We start from the raw sequence: 21,758 nt of genomic DNA, 5'->3' as shown, positions 1-21,758 counted from the left end.
TCTTTGATTATTTTTCTGAGTGAATATGGACTGGAATCCCTGAGATTTAGGTGCTTTTCTAAAGGGCTGGCAAATCATTTTCACAGAGTATTAAGAATTTTTTTTTTTTTTTTTTTTAATTTTCAGGGAGGTGCTTGTGATGTGTGTCCTGCAGTCCTGTGGGTGCCCCTGACTTGGCGGGCACTTTCGTCAATGGCTTAATGACAAAAAGGGCCTCTTTATCAAATAGGCAGAAGAACTGGGACAGAGCAGGCATGGAGGGAATGAAAAAAGGGAACGTTTATTGGTTGTGTTGTCTGCTGTTCTAGAAACTTCTTCTTCTTTTTTTTTTTTTTTTGCTCTAGAAACTTCTATATCCAACATCTCATTTCATCTTTATGACAACTCTGCAGGAGGAATGTCGTTATCCTCATTTTATTAAGCAGGAAATTGAGGCTCTTGGAGGACAATGAATAGGCTCGTGAGGACACAGGTAGTAAAGAAGGGAGCTGGAACTTGAGCCCATCCTGTTTCAATATGCTAAACCTAAAAATTGAATTGGGATACTGGTAAGACTGTGTACTTTGATTAGTCACAAACCGCACTCACTGTACACATGCAAGGTGGAGTCAATGTGTCATGGAGAGTATTATTACTTTATATAAGTATTTTAAATCTTACTAACCAGGGTAGGTAACAGTGTTTGACCTTGCCACCATGAGGCTGCCCTTGGGCACTGAGTTTAGAGGATTCGGCTCAGACATTGCATTGTAATCATCGGGATGGTGAACGGACTCATTGGACGATTCCTCTGTTGACTCATCTGATGACCTCGTCGCGTTGACTGTCTTAGTCTCTTTTGCTCCAACGTGGCAGAGTTGAGGCATTGCAACGGAGCCTCAAATCCTAACTATCTCAACTCTCAGAAAATGTTTTCTGAAATATATATGGAACCATGGAAGATTCCGAAAAGCCAAGGTAATCTTGAGGAAGCAGAACAAAGCTAGAGGGATCATAATCCCAGATTTCAAGATATACTATAAGGCTGTAGGGTATTGGCACAAAAACAGACACATAGATCCACAGAACAGGACAGAGAGCCCAGAAATAAACCCATGCTTATGCAGTCAGTTCATCTACAACAAAGGAGGCAAGAATATACAATGGAGAAAAGGCCATCTCTTTGATAAATGCTGCTGGGAAAACTGGACAGCGACATGCAAAAGAATGGAACTGGACCAGTTTCTTACACCATACACAAACATAAGCTCAAAATGGGTTAGAGACCTAATTGTGAGACCTGATACCATAAAAATCCCAGAAGAGGGCACAGGCAGGACTCCCTTTGTCCTTTGCAACATTTTTCTAGCTATGCCTCTTAAGGCAGCAGAAACAAGAGCAAAATTAAACTACTGGGACTACACCAGAATAAAAAGATTTTGGCACAGCAAAGGAAACCATCCGTCAAACAAAAAGGTAACCAATTGAATGGGAGAAGATACATGCAGAGGACGATCCAATAAGGTGTTAATATCCAAAACATTTGAAGAACTTATACAACTCAGTACCAAAACCCCAAATAATCCAATTAAAATATGGGCAGAGGACCCAAATAGACATTTTTCCAAAGGCGACATCCAGATGGTCAACAGACAGATGAAAAGATGCTCGACATCACTCATCATCAGAGAAATGCAGGTCAAAACCACAATATTACCTCACGTGTTGGCATGGCTAGCATCAAAAAAGACAAGAAATGGCCAAAAATAGTAATAATAAGTGCTGGTGAGGATGTGGAGAAAATGGAACCCTTGTCCACAGTTGGTGGGAATGCAAGCTGGTGCAGGAGGGAGGTTCCTCAAAAAATAAAAAACAGAATTACTTACGATCTAGGAATTCCACTACTGGGTATTTACAGGAAGAAAATGGAAACACTATTTTAAAAAGATACATGCACTCCTATGTTGATTGCATTATTATTACACTAACCAAGACAGGGAAGCAACCAGGTGCCCCTCGATGGACAAGACAGGGAAGCAACCAGGTGCCCCCCGACGGATGAGTGGATAAAGAGAAGGTAGTAGATACAACGGAATATTGTGCGACCATAAAAAAGAATGAGACACAGGCCTCCACTTAGGAAATGAAGTAGTCACGGGCATGAAGGTACAGCACAGGGAATATAATCAACAGAAAAACAACCGAGTTTTCTGACCTCTGGCTTAAACTGATCTTTCCTAACTGCCCTCACACCCACACTCACCTTTGTGTGTGCGTGCGATGGCTGAGCTCATTTATGCTATTTTCGGCTTTGTATCTTTAAGTCAGTGTTTAAAGGAACAAACGCCATTGTGGCTTCATCTTAAGCATGATCTCTGTCATCCTGGGTCTTCTGCATTAATTATTCTATGTGTTTATAACTGCTGTTAAAAATAAGTACGATAATTAACACTTTTTTTTTTTAAAGGTTATTTATTTATTCGACAGACAGAGGTCACAAGTAGGCAGAGAGGCAGGCAGAGAGAGAGGAGGAGAAGCAGGCTCTCTGCTGAGCAGAGAGCCCGATGCGGGGCTCGATCCCAGGACCCTGAGATCATGACCTGAGCTGAAGGCAGAGGCTTAACGCACTGAGCCACCCAGGCGCCCCGATGATGAACACTTTTATAGAAAGTTCTCCTGCACGGAACTCGTGGACTACCGACAACTGCATGTATCACATTTTGGTTAAATAATGGCCTAGACCAGGTTTTGCCAACCTCAGCGTGATGAACGTCTGGGCTAGATGGTTCTTCCTGGTGTAGGTCTGTCCTGTGCTTTGCAGGGTGTTCAGCAAGCATCCCTGGGCTCTCCCCACCAGAGACCAGCAGTACCTCCTCCAACTGCCATGACCGGAAATATCACCAGACATTGCCAAATGTCCTGCGGGGGCCAAACTGCCCCTTTGGGAGACACTGGCCTAGAATATCCGTGACAGTTTCACTCCGTGCTTCTTCCCCAGTGTTGTACCATGTGAGTGTCTCCCGAAGCAACCTTGGCATTGACTGTCGGGAATCTGCAGCTTTCCCTGGATTAGGAACCTTCCAGATCTTTTCTCCTGAGTGCCTGATTTGTTATGTTTCAGGCGGATTCTCAGGGGATCTGAGGATCCACTGATGTCTGGCTTCTGCGGAGTCAATTCTCGGCTCCCCTGCTCCCGTCCCCGAGCGGCTTCCCCACTGAAGCGAGAGCTCCCAGCGCACTCTTGAGCACACTGGCTGTCCTCCCCATGCTGCCCGGGTCAGTGATCTCCAAAATGACACTCTGGTGGCCTGAGTCACCATGCCTTCCGGAGTACTTGTCACACTCCCCGAGGAAAAGCTGACTCATGTAATATGATCCATTCTGGATCATTCGCATCAAAACTCCTGGGGATGAAGCGCTGAGTTTGCTTGGAATTCAAACGGAGCTCGCTGCCTGCGGCTTGAGCTCACTGTTCCTCTCCCCAGTAGCTGACTGGGAATGAAAACTGCAGGTAAACCCCAAGCCTCTCACCCAGCCTTCCTTGACTCTTACTGCACTGCCGCACGCAAAGAGGACAAACGTTACATTGTAATTGCTCATCCCATGCCATGCATCGGTTCAGGAAAGCCCGACAACAGCCCTTTTGGAGAGGTACTACTCTTATTCCCTTGTCTCGGAGAGGAGAAGCGAGGCACATGGCTAAGGTCACAGCTGGAACGGTGCAGACATGACTGGACTCAGGCAGGAGGGACTGCAGAACCTCATCTCTTACTGATGTCACAATACCTGCGCCCACGCAGAAAGAGAATCCCTGGTATGGCTCTGAACTCTCTCTTCTTCCAGAACCTTCCCTTCTCTGCCCTCTCTACGGCTGTCAAACAGATCTGATCGTGTCATTCTCCCCGTTAAGACCTTTTTTTTTTTTTTTTAATCTTTTTATTTATTTATTTATTTATTTGACAGAGAGAGAGATCACAAGTAGGCAGAGAGGCAGGCAGAGAGAGAGAGAGAGAGAGAGAGAGAGGAGGAAGCAGGCTCCCTGCTGAGCAGAGACCCCCGATGCGGGACTCGATCCCAGGACCCTGAGATCATGACCTGAGCCGAAGGCAGCGGCTTAACCCACTGAGCCATCCAGGCGCCCACCCGTTAAGACCTTTGAAGGGTCTCACTGTCAGCCTGATGATCTCCAGCCCCTCCCGCATGGACACGGGGGCAAATCACACGATGGCTCCACATTTCTGTCAATCTGGTCTGTCTCCATTCTTCACCGTATGCCCAGCGTTCCAGCTGCACGGGGCCACTTGCTGCTTCCCAGACACCCTGGGAGACTTCTTGTCTCCTCTCTCTGCTCCTGCCCTCGCTCAGGCTCGGAACTATCCTCTCAGAGTTTGGCCTGGGACATCCCCCAGTCTTCAGGGATGGCTCAGATCCCAGTTCTTCCGAGCAGCCTTTTCTGATTTTTCCAACGGACACCAGGCCCTTCCCTGTGCTTCCAGCTTGGCTCCCAGCTCTGTCACGGCATCTGTCGCATTATGTGATGATTACAAGTCTGAGCACCTCCTCCCCGCCCCACTGACCATGAGCGTCACAGACAGAGGCTGATTATCAATGCTCCTCATCTCCCAGCCCCATTTGTGCGCATGTTTTTGGAACGGATGGAAAAGTCAGTCAAATATTTGAACTGACGTCCCCTGGAATCAGGCTAGGCCACCCTGTGTTTTCCCACCGTTGAATTCACGAAAATAACCACCCTGTGACCTTTGCAGTCTTGCTGTTGTATAGAAAATAGCCTAATGAAGGGGAAAATTAAGGTTTTGGAAATCGCAACCGGGAGTTTTCCCCTAAGAAAATAACCCAAATAGATAAGGCAGAGAGGTTTCTGCTAGGAAGGATGCCATGGTACCCACGGTACCCTCCATCTCAGGACTGCGGGAGCATGGAACAGGTGCAAGAGCTTAATTAAGGTCATTGGAGTCTAGAAGATTTCTTCTTATAGGACGTACTACAATGGATTTAAACGCCAAAGGCGTTATTCTCCAGGGGAGGGAGAAAGAGGAGATTCTGTTCTCCATCTCCCTAGCTCCGGATGATGTAATTTTCCCAGCAAATATCACAGGGATGAGCATTCCATGATATTCACGAGACGTGGGATCGCTGTGCCATTTTGGAGTATTTCCATTCTACTAATTACATAGACCAGGAGCTCCAGGGCACAGGGTGAAGGAGGTGGGCATCTTTCAAAGCTACTACAGTAGCTAACACACGGGGTCCTTTAAGGGTTCTATAAGAGTGTTTTGAAAATGTTTATCTTCTCATGGACTCTCCACCAGAATGTGCGGTGTGAGGAAGGGTACTGCTATTATCTTGATTTTACAGAGGAGGGCGCTATGCTTCTGAGAACATGAGGGAAGGGTGGTTGTGATGACAGCAGGCAAGTAGCTTTGGGTCTTCTCACTGCAGAGCCGGTGTCCTTTCCACCAACCATGCTGCCTTCTCCCAGAGAAGCCTCGATGACTAGGATTTTCTGGTACACGGACGTGCTAAGAAATCAATTGGCACAAAGCAAGGACAATAGATGCTCACAGAACCCAACTGCTTTTTTGCTATGAACTTGGCTTTGAAGAGCCCCAAGGCTAGAGGCCATTATGGAACAGAGAGGCAGGTTTGAATTCTAGATTCAGGTAGTATAACGGTCTTAGCGTGCATAGCACAGGGCTGGTGGTGAGTGGATGCACAGACAGAACAGGGTACGAGAGAGGGGAGACCCTATTTAGTAGGCTGAAAAATCCAACTGTGAATCATGGAGGGTTGGCACTGAAAAGGGGGAACCGCGTGCATTTACTGTGGCCACATTAATAACCTATTTTAAGGAGGACAGAAAAGTCTCCCCATCAACTCCTCATTTCCCTGCCTTATTTTTCCTCCGTACCCCCTCCGCATTTCACCACACTTTACACATTCATGGGTCTCCTCTCCCTAAAATGTAAGCCCACGAGGATGTGTAGTCTGTTTTGTCCTCACTGACCAAAAAGGATAATTTCCTTTGTGGAAAATAAAGGGAAGAATAAAGAAAATATACCTGAAACAGGATGGCTACCACTTAGCATAGACGCAGTAAAAACAGAAAAATTCTGAAAAGCTTGAGAGTAAAAGGGCAGTCGTAAATCTGTAAAAGCATACATTCTAAACTCTCTTCTTTACCATGACATATCATCGATGTGAAAAGCTTTATACGCTCCCTCAGTCCTGTCTCCATCAAGAAAAACATTTAGCAAGTGTTCTCTTTGGAAAATTCAACTCTCCTTTTAGACATGACTAAGCCAAGTAGGAGACACACAGATTGAGAGCACAAAGGTGCCCCTCAGATTTCCAACTCCCTCCCCTCCGCCATATTCCTACCATTGAAATAGTTGCATGTTTCTAAGGAAGCCCTCGACTTTGAAAATTAAGCAACTATCTTATAACCTATCATGGTTATTACTAGTGAGGGTGAGGCAGTTTACTTTTAATAATTCATAGAGAAATGGGCGCCTGGGTGGCTCAGTGGGTTAAGCCACTGCCTTCGGCTCAGGTCATGATCTCAGGGTCCTGGGATCGCGTCCCGCATCGGGCTCTCTGCTCAGCAGGGAGCCTGCTTCCTCCTCCTCTCTCTCTCTCTCTCTGCCTGCTTGTGATTTCTCTCTGTCAAATAAATAAATAAAATCTTTAAAAAAAATAATTCATAGAGAAATGAATGCCAAAACATCTACCACAATCCAGGTTCAGGACAGTAGTTGGTCTCTTTCCAAGAGAGCTTTGTAGCATCACACTCTGTCACGTGGTAACAGAGGCAAGGCAGGGCCCTGGGCCTCAACCACGGGTGGGGGATTACAGGTTATCAAACCCCTCTGATACTCTTTTAGGAAATTGGGGGCAATTTTTAAAATTAAAAAATCACTATTTTAAATCCTAATCTTTCTTGAAAAAAACCTGAGCACCATTTCATCATCCTTTCTAAAGAAAGACGTGTAATAAAGAGATACTGCTTTCTGGCTGCGGATTTCAGAGGCACTGCTGTTAAAGTTTTTAAAAAGACATTAATTTCCTCAGAGGACAGAGGAACTTTATTATCTACAAATATAACACTGAAAATGAAATGAAACTTCCAGGGGAACAGCTTTTGTGATGGGATGCGCACGAGTTATAAAGAGAGTTTTCAGAGGGGAGAGAGAACAATTTTCTTCTTGGAGACCAAAAATGTGTGAGAAATTATGCTACGAACTACAGTGCCTGAGGCTGAAGAATGACAGAAATAAGCACTGAAATCCAAGAAAACAGTTAATCAGCCTCATTTGAGGCCAGCAGGCACGCACTGTGTATTTTATTATGGCCTTCTAAGATAAGAAACTCAACATTAGAGCTTTTGTTTTTCTCTTGGACTCTAGTCAGCAGGAAACTATGCTCTTCTATATATAGAGCAGAGCACCGAGCCTTCCTGAGTCGAGAATGCATTTTGGGATTTTCTTTTTCCCAGTAGTGGTGATGAATTTAAATTAATTCATTCATAACCCTTCCTCTGCCCTTTCCAAGGCCAGGGACCCACGTTACTGAAGTCCTGTCTGAGAATGGGATGAGACATAAAACCGTAAGACACACACAGTGTGACCCACGGCCCTCTCCAGCTCTGATAGAGGAGCCCAGCAGTGGTGGCTTCCTCCCAGAACTTCAGCCCTCCGCACCAGCACGGCCATGCTTAGATCATGCTTGGCTGGGTGGTGGTGCCAGGAGGCAGGATGCACGGCAAGGAGACCTGTGTTTGAGACCAGCAGGGCCCCTCACTCGCTGGACATCTAGGTTGGGCTTCTCCAGTTAAATGGAGGAACCAAGCTGCCCACCTCACAGGCTTTCTCAGTGCTGGTGCAGTGTGCTCCGTAAATGTCAATGTTGGTGGTTGTTGTTTTGTTTTAGTTTTATATATAAGATTTTATTTATCTGAGAGAGAGAGAGAATAAGATATAGGGCACAAGAGCATGGAGAGTCAGAGGGAGAAGCAGACTCCCCGCTGAGGCAGGAGCCCGATGCGGGACTTGATCCCGGGACTCCAGGGTCATGAACAGAGCCCAAGGCAGTCGCTAAACCAGCTGAGCCACCCAGGTGTCCCAAGATGGTTGTTGTTTTAACTAGGGGTGCGCTTAAGCAGGAACCATTCATCATAAATCAGTCGTTACGGATATTATCCATGAATTTATTAAAAACGCTTCCTTTAGTGTTTTGGTTATTTTTGGCCTGAAAAATCTTTCTGGACAACGGTTCTGAGACGATCAAAAATCAACAGTCACGCATTGGGCAAGAGCAGGTTTTCTACCGATGATATAGGAATTCAGGAGCAGATTCTCCTTCTTTTGAAAATATGCTGCCTTTTTTCATCCTCTTAAGACTTCAAAAGATGTTAGTGGTGTGTACAGTCTCATTTTAACCCACCCCTGAGCAGTTTGCTCATCACCTTAGTGGGGAAGATCTGTCCTGCTCATGGTGACATCACCTTGCACTGAAGTTGCATCACAGCACTGGAAATAACAGTCACATTATAAAACAATTATCAACCTGCAGCCACTTAGAGCTAAATACATGCATCACCATCAAAGAAGTGACCTAAAGTAAGAAATTGACGTTCTGGCCTCAAGAGGTCAGGGACAAATGGTCACTGATAAAAGAAAGAGGATCCTTCTGTGGAAATGCGTTTCATTTAAGTACGTATGTGGGTTCACAGACATGAACAAAACCCTGAGCTGCTTTGAACAGATGCTACTACACAAGCCAATGACATTTGGGTCTTTGGTTTCATTCTTGCCAGGCCACCAAGGCACCAAGGCTTATCACCACCAAACACTGATTTGCAGACAGAAGCGTTCTTAGCACAAGCCAACCCAATAATTAGATTGTTATGGCGACGAGAAACCTTGGAAATCATCTAATTCATGACCAGGAATTATTCTTTAGAATTTCCTATGGCCCTAGAGGCCACGTGAAAAAAAGCAGTTGTTACCATGGAATGTATTTATACTAGGATTATAAATGAACTGTGCTCTTTGGAAGGTCTAAACGTAATTATGGAATAATATGATTAAGAAAGACCAGTGGTGTTATTAATTGTGGGTCTACCACAACACTTGGCATGCAGTATTCAGTAAATATTACAAAGAGTTCAAGTTGGTTTTGGAAACTTTCCTGCATCTGGTTGACCATCACTGGTCTGGATTTGTTAACACAGATGTACGACTAATATCCCGGAAGAGGAAAAGCTATTCTATTTCCAGAAACAGACACAGTCGAGTAAACAACCTACTTCAACCTATCTCGCACAAGGTTACTGAGTTGGACAGGTCTCGAGCAGACGATCTCCCCTGTTGGTTTTCCTTTATGAAACACACAAGTGAAACATCTGAGCCAGCTGTTAGTCTAGCCGCCTCAAAAACCTCCAGGACCCTCTCCAGTGGTTCCTGGGTTCTTCTGTATGTCGGATTACAATCTTGTGTTATTTCTCTCATTCTCAATGGTTGGTCTTCTACAGACTTGGGGAGTGACTACCAGCTTCCTGCCTTTTCATAAAAATCTCACCAACCACTTGGAGACAGTCTATCACTCCTTCCTCGAATCTGCCTAGAATGTTTGCTCATTTCTCTTCTCCCTCTTCATCTGATCATCCTCATCTTTTGGATTTCAGCTGAGATGCAGCTCTCCAGAGAAGCCCACCCTGAATCCCACCTACCTAGCTGACCCCCTACTGTATGCCATCCTCCCGCCCTGACTCCCCCGGTGTATGCTGCCGGCAGAGTCTGCATCCCTGGGGCAGGAGCCCTCCAAACCTGGTTCACTGCTGTATCCCCAGGGTCCAGCACACAGCCTGGTCCAGGAAAGGCACTCACTAAAAAACTGCTGAATGATCTTACAGATGCTAAGGAAACACAGGTACCTTCCTTTTTAAGTGTCAGAACTTTCCTGTTCTAGCTGTTGAGGGACTCAGGGGTAGGAAAAGGTAGAGGAAAAGTGAATTTATCAGGACATTTATCTGTCCACTTTGAGACCCATGTGTAGTAAGCAAATGTATCCTCTGTAGAGCTCAATGTCTGCTTAAAATTTCCTAAACCAAAACTCAGTGGGTGAAAAATAAAATGGTATTAAGAACATCAATTATTGGGGGCGCCTGGGTGGCTCAGTGGGTTAAGTCGCTGCCTTTGGCTCAGGTCATGATCTCAGGGTCCTGGGGTCGAGTCCCACATCAGGCTCTCTGCTCAGCAGGGAGCCTGCTTCCCTCTCTCTCTCTGCCTGCCTCTCTGCCTACTTGTGATCTCTCTCTGTCAAATAAATAAATAAAATCTTAAAAAAAAAAGAACATTAATTATTGGGTGGTCAGACTATGGGCATTGGGGAGGGTATGTGCTATGGTGAGTGCTGTGAAGTGTGTAAACCTGGCGATTCACAGACCTGTACCTCTGGGGCTAATAATATGTTACATATATCAATTAAAATATCAATTATATATCAATATATTGATATATCAATTATATATATCAATTATTGATATACATGAGGAATAATGGGAACAAAATGTGGATTTTTTTGCTTTTTTAGTTCCAATGCAGAGATTTCAATTACTCCTTCCATGCTAATACGCTAGTCAGGATGCCCCCCTCCCCAACCTTTCACCTACTTGTGCTTATTTTTCAGATCTCTGTAAATTCCTAAAATTCTGGAAGTTAACTTTTAGTCTTAGCTGGAGGATACTGGAGACAGCTGCATGATCCACTATGAAACCCTACACCTCCCTAGTTTGCTAGGAGAGCCAAGGATGGTCACTTCCCCCATTTCATCGTCTACAACGAATATGGTGTCAGAGAATTAAATAAGGTACAATGAACTTCAGGGGGTAGAGTTCATCATCAACATTACAGGATCTTAAACTCAAGTCTGCTATTACTCAGTGTGATAAGCAAAGATCGATGTGCAACTTTAAAGGAAGACATTTTTCCTTTTTTCTAGTATCTATAAAAACAGAATTCACACAGCTCAACAACCGGCTGGGGAGTGTACCCACGACTAAAGCTTGATTCTACAGTTAAGGGAATTTCTAAGGAAATATTAAATGTTAGATTGAAATACCTTTCTAGGGGCGCCTGGGTGGCTCAGTGGGGTAAAGCCTCTGCCTTCGGCTCAGGTCATGATCCTGGAGTCCCGGGATCGAGTCCCACGTCGGGCTCTCTGCTCAGCAGGGAGTCTGCTTCTCCCCTGACCCTCCCACTTCTCATGCTTTCTCTCTCTCTCATTCATTCTCTCTCAAATAAATAAGATCTTTAAAAAAAAAAATACCTTTCTATTTGATGCTCAGAAGAACTTAATAGCATTCGTTTAATAAATGTTTACTGAGTATTTGCTACATGGCAGGTCCCACCCAGGATGGAATTAGGATGTTGCAGGGGAAGACAAGGCTGGTCCCCGCCCCCATCTGAGAGAAAATATACATACACGCAACATGGGGCCAGACAGACACAGCCCAGAAGGAGGCAGACCTTCCCCTGGGGATCTGAGAAGCGGTCACAGAGGACATGGTGTTTCTTGAAAAACAAGTCGAATTTTACTCTGCAAACGAAGACGGAGTGTGTGGCAGAGGAGAGGAGAGTGCATTCCAGACAGGGAGCGTTTGACATGTCGGGATCATGAGAAAAACACAAAGGGTTAAAGACCCGGTTTTGCCGCCATCATTAAAATTTATACAACGCGTGTGTTGCGAGAACACAAAGTTCAACAGGGACAAAGGCCATCAGTCAGGTTCACTCTAAACATTTTCGGCAGGGAGTAGACTAAGAACCCAAGCACAGCGGCTACCCAGGACTCTACATTCATTCATTTGTTCGTTCGTTCACTCATTCACACGGTGGTTTATTCACTCCGACATTTATCAAGCATCTATCGTGACTGTAAGCCAAGCCCCATTCTAGGTGCTCAGCATACAAGCCTGAACCAAACAGTTCTCACCTCTGTGGACGGTATATTCTATTAGGTGAGAAGAGCAATAAGCCAAATGAAAAGCCAACAATATGGGCTGTTAGATGGGGAAAAAGCTCCAAAAAAGAATAAAGGGGTGGGGGCTGGAGAACACGCTGTGTTGGGAGAAGGGTTCTAATGTTGAGTAGGGAGATCAGGGAGGGTCTCCCTGAGGAGGTGACAGCCGAGGACAGACCCCAGGGAGGTGAGGGAGGGAGGCCTGAGTGTGTGTGAGGGAAGAACAGTCTAGAGCGAGGGAACAGTCAGCACAAAGGCCCTTTGTCCGAGGGCACCCGGCATGTCCCAGGCGGCGAGAACAGTGAGAGGCCTTTGTGGTGCGCGAGGGTGGGCAGCGCGGAGGACCAGTCAGGGAGATGACAGGGGTCCGTGCCATGCTGGCCTTCTTTGCTTTTCACTCATAAGCGGGCTGGAAGGCCAAAGAAGCATTCTGGGCACAGACATGATTATGGGTTATCGCGTCCCCCTCAAAACTCATGTGTTTGATTCCTAATCCCAGTACCTCGCAATGGGACAGCCTCTGGAGACAGGGTCTTTATTTTTTTATTTTTGTTTTTAAAAAAGAATTTATTTATTTGACACAGAGAGAGAGACAGCGAGAGAGGGAACACAAGAGTGGGAGAGGGAGAAGCAGGTTCCTCACTGGGCAGGGAGTCTGATGCGGGACTCGATCCCAGGACCCTGGGATCATGACCTGAACCGAAGGCAACCGCTTAACAGGCTGAGCCACCCACGCGGCCCTGACAGTGTCTTTAAAGGAGCGACTGAGCAAGAGGAGGTCGTTGGGGTGGGGTTCTAACTAAATGGTGATTTTTTAAGAGCAGGAGATTAGGACACAGACACACACAGAGGGAAGACCACGAGAGGATCCAGGGAGAAGTGTCTACAAGCCAAGGAGAGAGGCCTCAGAGGAAACCATTCCTGCTGACAGTCAGATCTTGGACTTCGAGCGTCCAGAGCTCTGTGAGAACATAAATTCCTGCTGTTTAGGCTGCCCAGTCTGTGGTACTGTGCTGTGGCGGTCCTAGCAGACTAAGGCTGTCAAGACCTGATTTTTGGGGTGCCTGGGTGGCTCAGTGGGTTAAGCCGCTGCCTTCGGCTCAGGTCATGATCTCAGGGTCCTGGGATTGAGTCCCGCATCGGGCTCTCTGCTCAGCGGGGAGCCTGCTTTCCTCTCTCTCTCTCTCTGCCTGTCTGTCTGTGTACTTGTGATGTCTCTCTGTCAAATAAATAAAATCTAAAAAAAAAAAAAATAAAATAAACTTTAAAAAAAAAAAAAAAAGACCTGATTTTTGTTACATGTTGTCTGTCTGATTAAAGGGCAGGAGTGGAGGCAGGAGACCAGGCAGCAGGGACGATGGGGTCAGGCCACTGGGTGGGAAGTGGCTCATCACTGAGACACATTCTCCGTGTAGACCTAACAGGATTTGCCAACCCCTCAGACATGAGGTGCCAGAAAAAGAAGGGTACCAAGGGCGACCGCAAGATTTCCAGCCTGAGGGACCAGAGGGATGAATTTCCCTTTTCCTTAACTAAGAGGGACTCCTTTAAAGTGTATTCCCTCAAAAATCTTCCCCAAATTCCTTCAGGGTCAACAGGGACACAGATCGCATCTACCTTTTACCAACAGGGAAGCCGCAGCACAGGGAATGGATGAACTAAGATGAGAAAGAAAATTAGTGGCTGATTAGGATTTTAAGTTTGAATCCCAAGATTTATGTCAATTAGATCACAGAGCTTACTGCAGATATTAGAAATGGCATGATACCTGAAATGAGAAAATGTCACTTTCAAAAAAGACATGAAATGAGAGATCACCTCACACCAGTCAGAATGGCTAAAATCAACAAGTCAGGAAATGACAGATGCTGGCGAGGATGCGGAGAAAGGGGAACCCTGCTACACTGTTGGTGGGAATGCAAGCTGGTGCAACCACTCTGGAAAACAGCATGGAGGTTCCTCAAAATGTTGAAAATAGAACTGCCCTATGACCCAGCAATTGCACTACTGGGTATTTACCCTAAAGATACAAACGTAGTGATCCAAAGGAGCACGTGCACCCGAATGTTTATAGCAGCAATGCCCACAATAGCCAAACTATGGGAAGAACCTAGATGTCCATCAACAGATGAATGGATCAAGAAGATGTGGTATATATACACAATGGAATACTATGCAGCCATCAAAAGAAATAAAATCTTGCCATTTGCGACAACATGGATGGAACTAGAGCGTATCATGCTTAGCGAAATAAGTCAAGCAGAGAAAGACAACTATCATATGATCTCCCTGATATGAGGAAGTGGTGATGAAACACGGAGGGTTAAGGGGGTAGGAGAAAAATAAATGAAACAAGATGGGATTGGGAAGGAGACAAACCATAAGTGACTCTTAATCTCACAAAACAAACTGAGGGTTGCTGGGGGGAGGGGGTTTGGGAGAAGGGGGTGGGATTATGGACATTGGGGAGGGTATGTGCTTTGGTGAGTGCTGTGGGGTGTGTGGACCTGGCGATTCACGGACCTGTACCCCTGGGGATAAAAATACATGTTTATAAAAAAAAAAAGACATGAATCATCAGGGAAGGAAACAAATGAAGACCATATCATTTCAGGAAACGGATACAAACAAAATCTTCGCTAAGACGAATCGAACCTATTTATAACGTACTTTCAGGGGCACGGGGGTGGATTTTTATGTAATCTGGTGGAACATTCACCATGGTTTCTTGGACATTTTCACTGCGTGCCATGCGATAAGATGATGGATTTGGACAAAAGAAGACACTTGTTCTTCGCAAACAACCCTAATGAGGCTGGTGGCGGGGTCATTCCCCCTGGTTTACAGACGAGGAATCGAAGGCAAAAAGAAGTGGTGCCTTTGGCTGACATCACCCCCGTGATGCGGGGGTCCCCTCCAGGTGGCTGTCCTGCCGGGGGCTGTCCTGCGACTTTGGATCCATATGGCACTCTTCAAGTTTGCTTCAGCTTCATCTCTAGCTCCCTCCTCCTGCACCCCTCTCCCACAAGTGGTGAGCCAACGCTGTACGTGACCATGTCAGTAACATGTAACGTGTTATGATGGAACATGTCGCATTGTTGCGTCATGGAGGAAGCCCAGGTTAGAGCAGTGATTAAGAAATTACTCCTGTCTATAGTATCATTATCAGCAACAGCTGAACTGTGGCGAGGACCCAAATGTCTACCGACTAATGAGGGGATAAAGAAGAGGTGGAGTGTAATATTACTCGGCCATCAAAGAGGCCACCTTGCTATTTGCAACAACATGGATGGAGCTAGAGGGTATTACGGTGGCTGAGTGAAGTCAGAGAAAGACAAATACCTTATGATCTCATTTATGCGTGAAGTTTATTTAAGAAAACAGTTTAAGAAAACAGAGGAACATATGGGAAAGGGGAGGGGAAGAAGAGAGGAAAACAAACCATAGGAGACTCTGAATGATGGAGAACAAACAGGGGTTGATGGAGGGAAGGGGTGGGGGATGGGCAGTAAGGAGGGCACTCATTGTGATGAGCACTGGGTGTTGTACCTAGTCATGAATCACTGAATTCTACTCCCGAAACCAACATTGCCTGGTATGTTAACTAAGTAAAACTTAAATTAAAAAAAAAAAGAACTTGTTCACACAGATCAGAACAGATGGAGTGTCCTTGGGAGAACGTGAGCAAGATAGTAATGGGTCTACAGACCATCTCGATAAATGGTTATTATGAAGAACTTGGGATTATTTAGTGTAGGAGAGAGAGAGAAGCCCTTAATAAAGCCACCAGTAGAGACCTTTGACGATATGGAAACTTTTCACAGGAAAGGAAGACTAGAAATAGAACGGAAGGGCTCTGAGTTAGGAGAAGTAAAACTTGTAACTTACTAGAAGAAACCCGGTGATGATCAGACCTTCCTGACAAGGGGGTGGTCTCTCTGGGGGCCTTGGGAGGCTCCTGCTGGTGCAAGGAGAGGAAGGCTAATGGTGAGGAAGGATGCAACAGGCAGCGGGCTGCTTGCCTGGATACTGTCTATGGCCCCTTCCATAACACGTCTATTTGTTCAGATTTATGGCCCAAAGCCCGGCATTAATGCTCCTTAATTCTTCTGGTTTTCACGGGACTTAACAGTGTTTCATCAGGAGCCGACCGCAGGAATGCACCAAGGCCGGCAGGTGACATTCCATTAGACCTCAGGGGCTTCGTGGCTGGCTCACCTAAGCACTCGGGAATGTTTCTTCCCACTTGCCGTGTTTTCTGGGGGACACTGGAAATTGCCAGAAGAGAGAAAGGATTCTTTTTTCTGTGTTAAGCTTGGTGAGACCAAGAATGAAATCATGTTGACAGGCAACAGGGAGCATTTGGAGGCAGCTGAAAGAAGGTAGCGTCACCAAAGACAGAAAGACAGGGGCAGAGCCCGCGCTGGTGAGAGGTGGCCTGTGACACCCCCATTGCTTCAGATCTGTCCAGGACTCCTGGAAGTCCTGGGGACGCTCAGAAAAAATCTCTCCATCTTTATTTGTTTGGGAAGAAGAGACCTCTCTCTCTCTCTCTGGAGGGTGATCTTGTTCGAGTGATGTCCATGTTAACTCCCTACGTTCTGGCTGGTCTATCAGAACAACCCTGTCCTTGACCTAAGGTGGGAGGGAGGGAGACAGGAGGGAGTGAGAGCCCAAGGGTGACAAGAAGCACAGGGGATGGCCTTGGCCCAGCTGCCAACAGCAGGCTCTTCCCCTTCCTGGACCCTCTTCCCATAATCTCATCTGTTCTCTCTGATTCATTTCAGTAAAGAACCCGACCTGGTTTAGGTCCAGCAAACTTACCCTCTGGTCGACACGCGGCTGAAATATTCTACAAATATACACAGAAATTCCTGAACTGAAGAATGGTGTGTCCCCTGTTGGTTAGGGCTTCCCACTGAACCTTTTAAAATGGCTTATTTTAGTAGAAACACATTTAGCAACGACCACGCTCCCTCGAGGATCTTTTTCAATTGATTAAAGCTCCTGGGAGATACAAAGACTTACTAGGCAGACTGCGGGCATGGAGAATGGGAATCAGGCGGACTGTGAGCTGTCTTCAGGAGGAAGCCCCAGGCCTGAGGACATGATCCCTTGACTTACTACCTAGGACGGTGCTTTTCAAAGCGTCTCTGAGGAAGGACCCATTTTGTTGGCTGGCTGGTCAGTGTATTTATCTATTTTAATTTTCAATCTATCACAAACTGATGCTTTTGTAAAATGTAAAAAACCTAAAAAATGAAGCCCTTTTTATTATCAGATTCAACAGACATAAAATCATACTGTCAAATCGCTATAAAAGCATCTAAACACTTGGCCTCAGTTTCTGTACCGATAGGGTTACAGGTGGGCAACCAGCCGTCTGCAGAGCCCTCTCGCGAAGCTGGCATTGGGGAACTGACTTTGCCTTCCTTAGTTTTTCTACTTACTCAGTCTCCCTAGGTCACGTGAGGATTAAGATGATAATGAAGATATATCAAAGACTATAAAGTACCATCCACATTTAAAATGACTACTTTCTTTATCAACGGTAACAGTAGTTAAGAAGGATGCCAAGGGGCCAAAGAAAGCTTTTTCCAGCAAGGGTGGATATTAACGCATGATCAAGTCAGAATCCTAGCAACAGCTACTTCCCTTGGAATCACTTAAAGCCCAAACACAGAGTCGTTGGAGGAGAGTCGGGAAACGATCACAGAAAGCTCCTGACCGTGTCCATCCTGCCTCTGGCTCTCTGCCTGGTGCCCAGCAGGCTCCCCGCCGGACTGCAACTTTCCCACTGGCAGGACCCAGCTAGCAGCTGTCATTACTCCGGGACAGGCACTCGGGGTCCCAAGCTCAGACACATCTTGCACGGTGGGCGGATTGCACCACTTCTTGTTATGCTAGGCAATTAGGGCAAGCAACATGCCTTGGAATCACACTGGGAAATCCGGGTGGAGTGGGGTGGTATTTGCATACACGCAGAGGCACGAACATTTCAGACCGGGTCCTTCGGGTTCTCTTTCCAGATCTCCCGGCAGGGCTACTGGAGGGGATTCTGGCTGAAGAAGGGGCTGTGTCAGGTGTGGCTACACACTGATGGCCAGTAATCAGGCTTCAGCCCTCCGAGTCCTTATCAGCAAGAACAGGAGCATGCCTTCCACTTCTCCTGTCACACTGCTTTTCCACCACCCTCCTGCTGACTCTCCTCTTTTCTTATTTACATTCAAATTGCCTTTTTCCTTTCTTTGAGAGAGAGAGCACAGGCCTGAGCAGGGGAAGGGGGAGCCCGAGGGGGAGGGAGAGAATCTCAAGCTGACTCCCGCTGAGCGCAGAGCCCTATCTGGGGCTCCAACTCACGGCCCTGAGAGTGTGACTTGAGACAAGATTAAGAGTTGGACACTTGACCCACTGAACCTCCCAGGAGCCCCTGTCTTTTTGTGTCATAAAAACAATACACACGAAGTAAAATAGCAGTACAGAAAGGTATGAAATATAAAAGAATTTCTCTTCCATCTCCTCACCTGGGGGGTAACCACTATTAATAATTACATGTATAAGCTTTCAAAAAACATTAAGACTTATAGAAGCCTATATGTTATATATATAACACACGTTATTCTTTACATAAATTTATGTATTTAGATATACTTACGTGTAAATATATATATTAATATATTTATATCAAGTACTTAATTTATATCAAATATTTATAATTAAAATCTATATTAAATATATTAATATATTCACACATATTAGTACATTTATACATATTATGCTATTTATATAGTACATGCATGTATACTATATGTTACTTTTTCTTTTTGATACATGTGATTGTTCTATAGTTTGGCAATAGGCAACACGACTTTTTTCTTCTTCCACACTTTCCTTGACATTCAGTGTTTGGTCTGATTTTACTTTTGAACTTTTCCCCTAGCGAGGACGAGCCCTTACCCTGCCTGGTCTTTGCATCCCTGAGTCACCGTCAGATCCCCTAACCACGCCCCCCAGACAAGGCCCGTCCCCTCCCCCACCAAGTACCTTTCCAGCCTCTGCATGGTCATGGCCAGCGTTTTGTTCAGCTCCTCAATCATCCTGCAGCCGGAGGGGTGCATGGGGAGGGAGCCGGTGGTGGAGGGGAGGTGCGGGCCGAGACTGCCGTACTGCAGCTGGTGTTGGATCTGGGATGGCAGAACCGTGTGGTGGTGCTGGGCCCCACTCTGCTGGCCACTCTTCTGGGCGGCATAGGACGCCAGGGAGAGATCTGGCCCCCCGACAGGCATGCAGATCATGACTTTCTTTGGAGGTAGCGGCGGTGACAGTTTCACTGGCAGACAAGGCAATTTCACAGGGGCGCCAGGATCTGCAGCAAAAGGAGGGCGAGAGGCAGCCATGAGTTTGGGGGCACGGGCAGAAGCCTGGACCATTGCATGGGCGCCCACCCTGGGACTGTGGGCACGGGCATGGGCCCAGAGATGAAATGCACCAGCTGAAGACACCAGTGGGGTAGGTGCTACACAATGAGCACACAGGGACTCTTATCTCCTGCTGAAAGCGGGCCTTAGGGACCCAGGCAGGCATTAGCGATATCTGTCACATAGCTGTCAGGCTAAGTAAGGCTCACCGGGGAACGAACACAGCACATCCTTCTGTTCATGGAAGCCCATCGAACTTCAAAGAGACCTGTTCTAGGGTACACTATGATGTCTACAGCTTTGTCACTGTCCTGTGAAAATATCGTCTCCGCTGGCACACTCTAACAGGCACGGGACTAGAAGCCAGTTCTACTTCAGATCCATAAACAGAGTGAACCTCCACAAGTGACGTCCCTGGTGCTAGCCTTAATGCCCTCCCCAGTCACCTGAGCGTGATGCATTATGAGGACTCGCAGTCACACAGCGGACTTGGATGCCCCACGTGGAGGCAAGGCTTCTGTGTCTGTGTGCTGTGTCGCTCATCTCCCCCTGTCCACACAGGACCTCCATGAGATCTGAGCTCGGTGGCGGGACTGGTTGGCCCACTCACGTGGCAGCCACAGTTGGGTTGTTCAAACTGTAGAAAGGCTCCAACAAGTACTCCTAGGCCCTGGTGTGACCTCCACGCACCCAGCACCCCTAGGTCTCAGGACACTGGCTCTGAAGCTTCCCAGAGATGCTCAAACTCAGGGGAGCTGCAGGACAGAGCAGTCCTCGGGCCATCTTTGGGACAACCTTGCAAATTCCTGGAAAATGATCTAGCACCGGTGGGGGGCAGGGTTCAGTCCTGTGGGCTGCAGGCTGGCCTGGGAGAAGCTCGGCCAGGAGGGGTCACGGCAGGGCTGGGGAAGGCTGGACGGCCGCGTCCGAGTGCTCTCCCCTTCACACCTGGTGTCCACATGGGGAGGACCACAGGTTCTGTGTCCTGCTCCTTGAGGACTTAGACTTCTCTCCATCCATCTGGCTGCTTCAAGTGTGGCCTTCTCCAGTTTCATTTCTCCTCAGTTCTACCAAAGTGACGTCCCAAGGGCACCAATCTGCTGTCCCACCTTCGTTTAAACCCCACTGATGGCCTAGAAATAAACCCCATCTTCCTGACACACCATCCAAGGTCCGCGTGCTGGTTAGCTCTCTATGGCCACACTTTACCTCCTGACCTCCTGCTAGCCTACCTGAAAAGCCTTAGATCAGAGTCTCCTCTGACACTCACTGCTTTTCTCCTGTGCATTTTCCTTATTTTCTACCCCCCCCCCCCAATTCAGTCTCCGCCCTCCCCTAAGTCCCACGGGGTGGCCGTTGTCCCTCACACTCTCCGCATGGGCTGCCGTGGTCTTCCCTGGTCTCCTCAAGGCTCCCCTCCCTCAGCAGAACGCTGTTCCTGCCTCAGAGAGAAACCTGAGAGGTGCGCGGGCGAGGCCTCTCCTTCCCACAGAACTTCCGTGTTCCCCAAACTACCTGCCGTTCCCACAGCCCTGGGCCTCTGCCGCCTTCCCTCCTCCGTTTGGAGTATTCCTCTCTGTTTTGTCTTCCGGGCCCATTCCTCCTCTCCCCTCAAGATGCAACTCAAAAATGACCTCCTCCGAGAAGCCCTCCTGGATTCTCACATTGCTCCTTCCATTCCGCACCCAGTGGGCCTCCTGTGGGTGTGAGGTGGGTCGGTGCCCACAGCAGTGGGGGCAACAGTGATGGCGGACAGCACTCTAGCCGCCCCTAACCCCGTGCCAGATGCTCAATGCTTTTCACTTCGATCCTCACAGCGACCCTGGCATGTAGACATAGTATCATCTCACTTTTGCGGATGATGCGATGCCCCTGGGCTCTGAGGACCGAATGGCACCTCCTGGTTGCACAGCTGTCTGCCCTCTGCTGGAGAACCAGGACCTCAAATTGCGTGTCACTCTCTTCTTAGCGTCCTGTATGGTGTCCCGCTCCCACAGCGAGGGGCTCACATGTTTAGAGAACGAGCTGATGTTCCAACACTCTGTGGTAGGATGAATTCGCACCTTCCCCCAGAAATAGATGCTCTCCTACCTCTCTAAGGGACATGAGCATAAAATGAAAAACAACTTTAGGACTACGCAGCTGGGGGTGTGTGGACACTGAATTATGGCTCCTACAGCAGACAAACATGGAAGCCCAATCATTCCAGGGGGCCTGATCGGCTTGCCCACCAATGCCAGAACGCCAACCAGTGTCAACCACAGGGCTCCCTAACGTCCCTCTACAATCATCCCATGTGTCACCATCCCCCATGCACAGGAC

The 21,758-nt window shown here is 47.2% G+C and overlaps 1 protein-coding gene across 7 annotated transcripts in view; it reads right to left on the bottom strand.

Moving 5' to 3' along the window:
- PHACTR1 (phosphatase and actin regulator 1) overlaps positions 1 to 21,758 on the bottom strand; it is a 550,922-nt gene that overhangs the window by 46,407 nt on the left and 482,757 nt on the right. For all 7 annotated transcript variants that reach the window (XM_059179283.1, XM_059179284.1, XM_059179287.1 and 4 more), the window contains one exon: positions 19,063 to 19,384. In XM_059179283.1, coding sequence (XP_059035266.1) covers positions 19,063 to 19,384 — 322 coding nt within the window. The remainder of the gene's footprint in view (positions 1 to 19,062; positions 19,385 to 21,758) is intronic.

Source organism: Mustela lutreola, chromosome 6 (assembly GCF_030435805.1).
Source record: "Mustela lutreola isolate mMusLut2 chromosome 6, mMusLut2.pri, whole genome shotgun sequence".
Taxonomy (NCBI): Eukaryota; Metazoa; Chordata; class Mammalia; order Carnivora; family Mustelidae; genus Mustela; species Mustela lutreola.
Note: the sequence above shows the minus strand (reverse complement) of the source record. Positions and strands in the feature narration are given on the sequence as shown.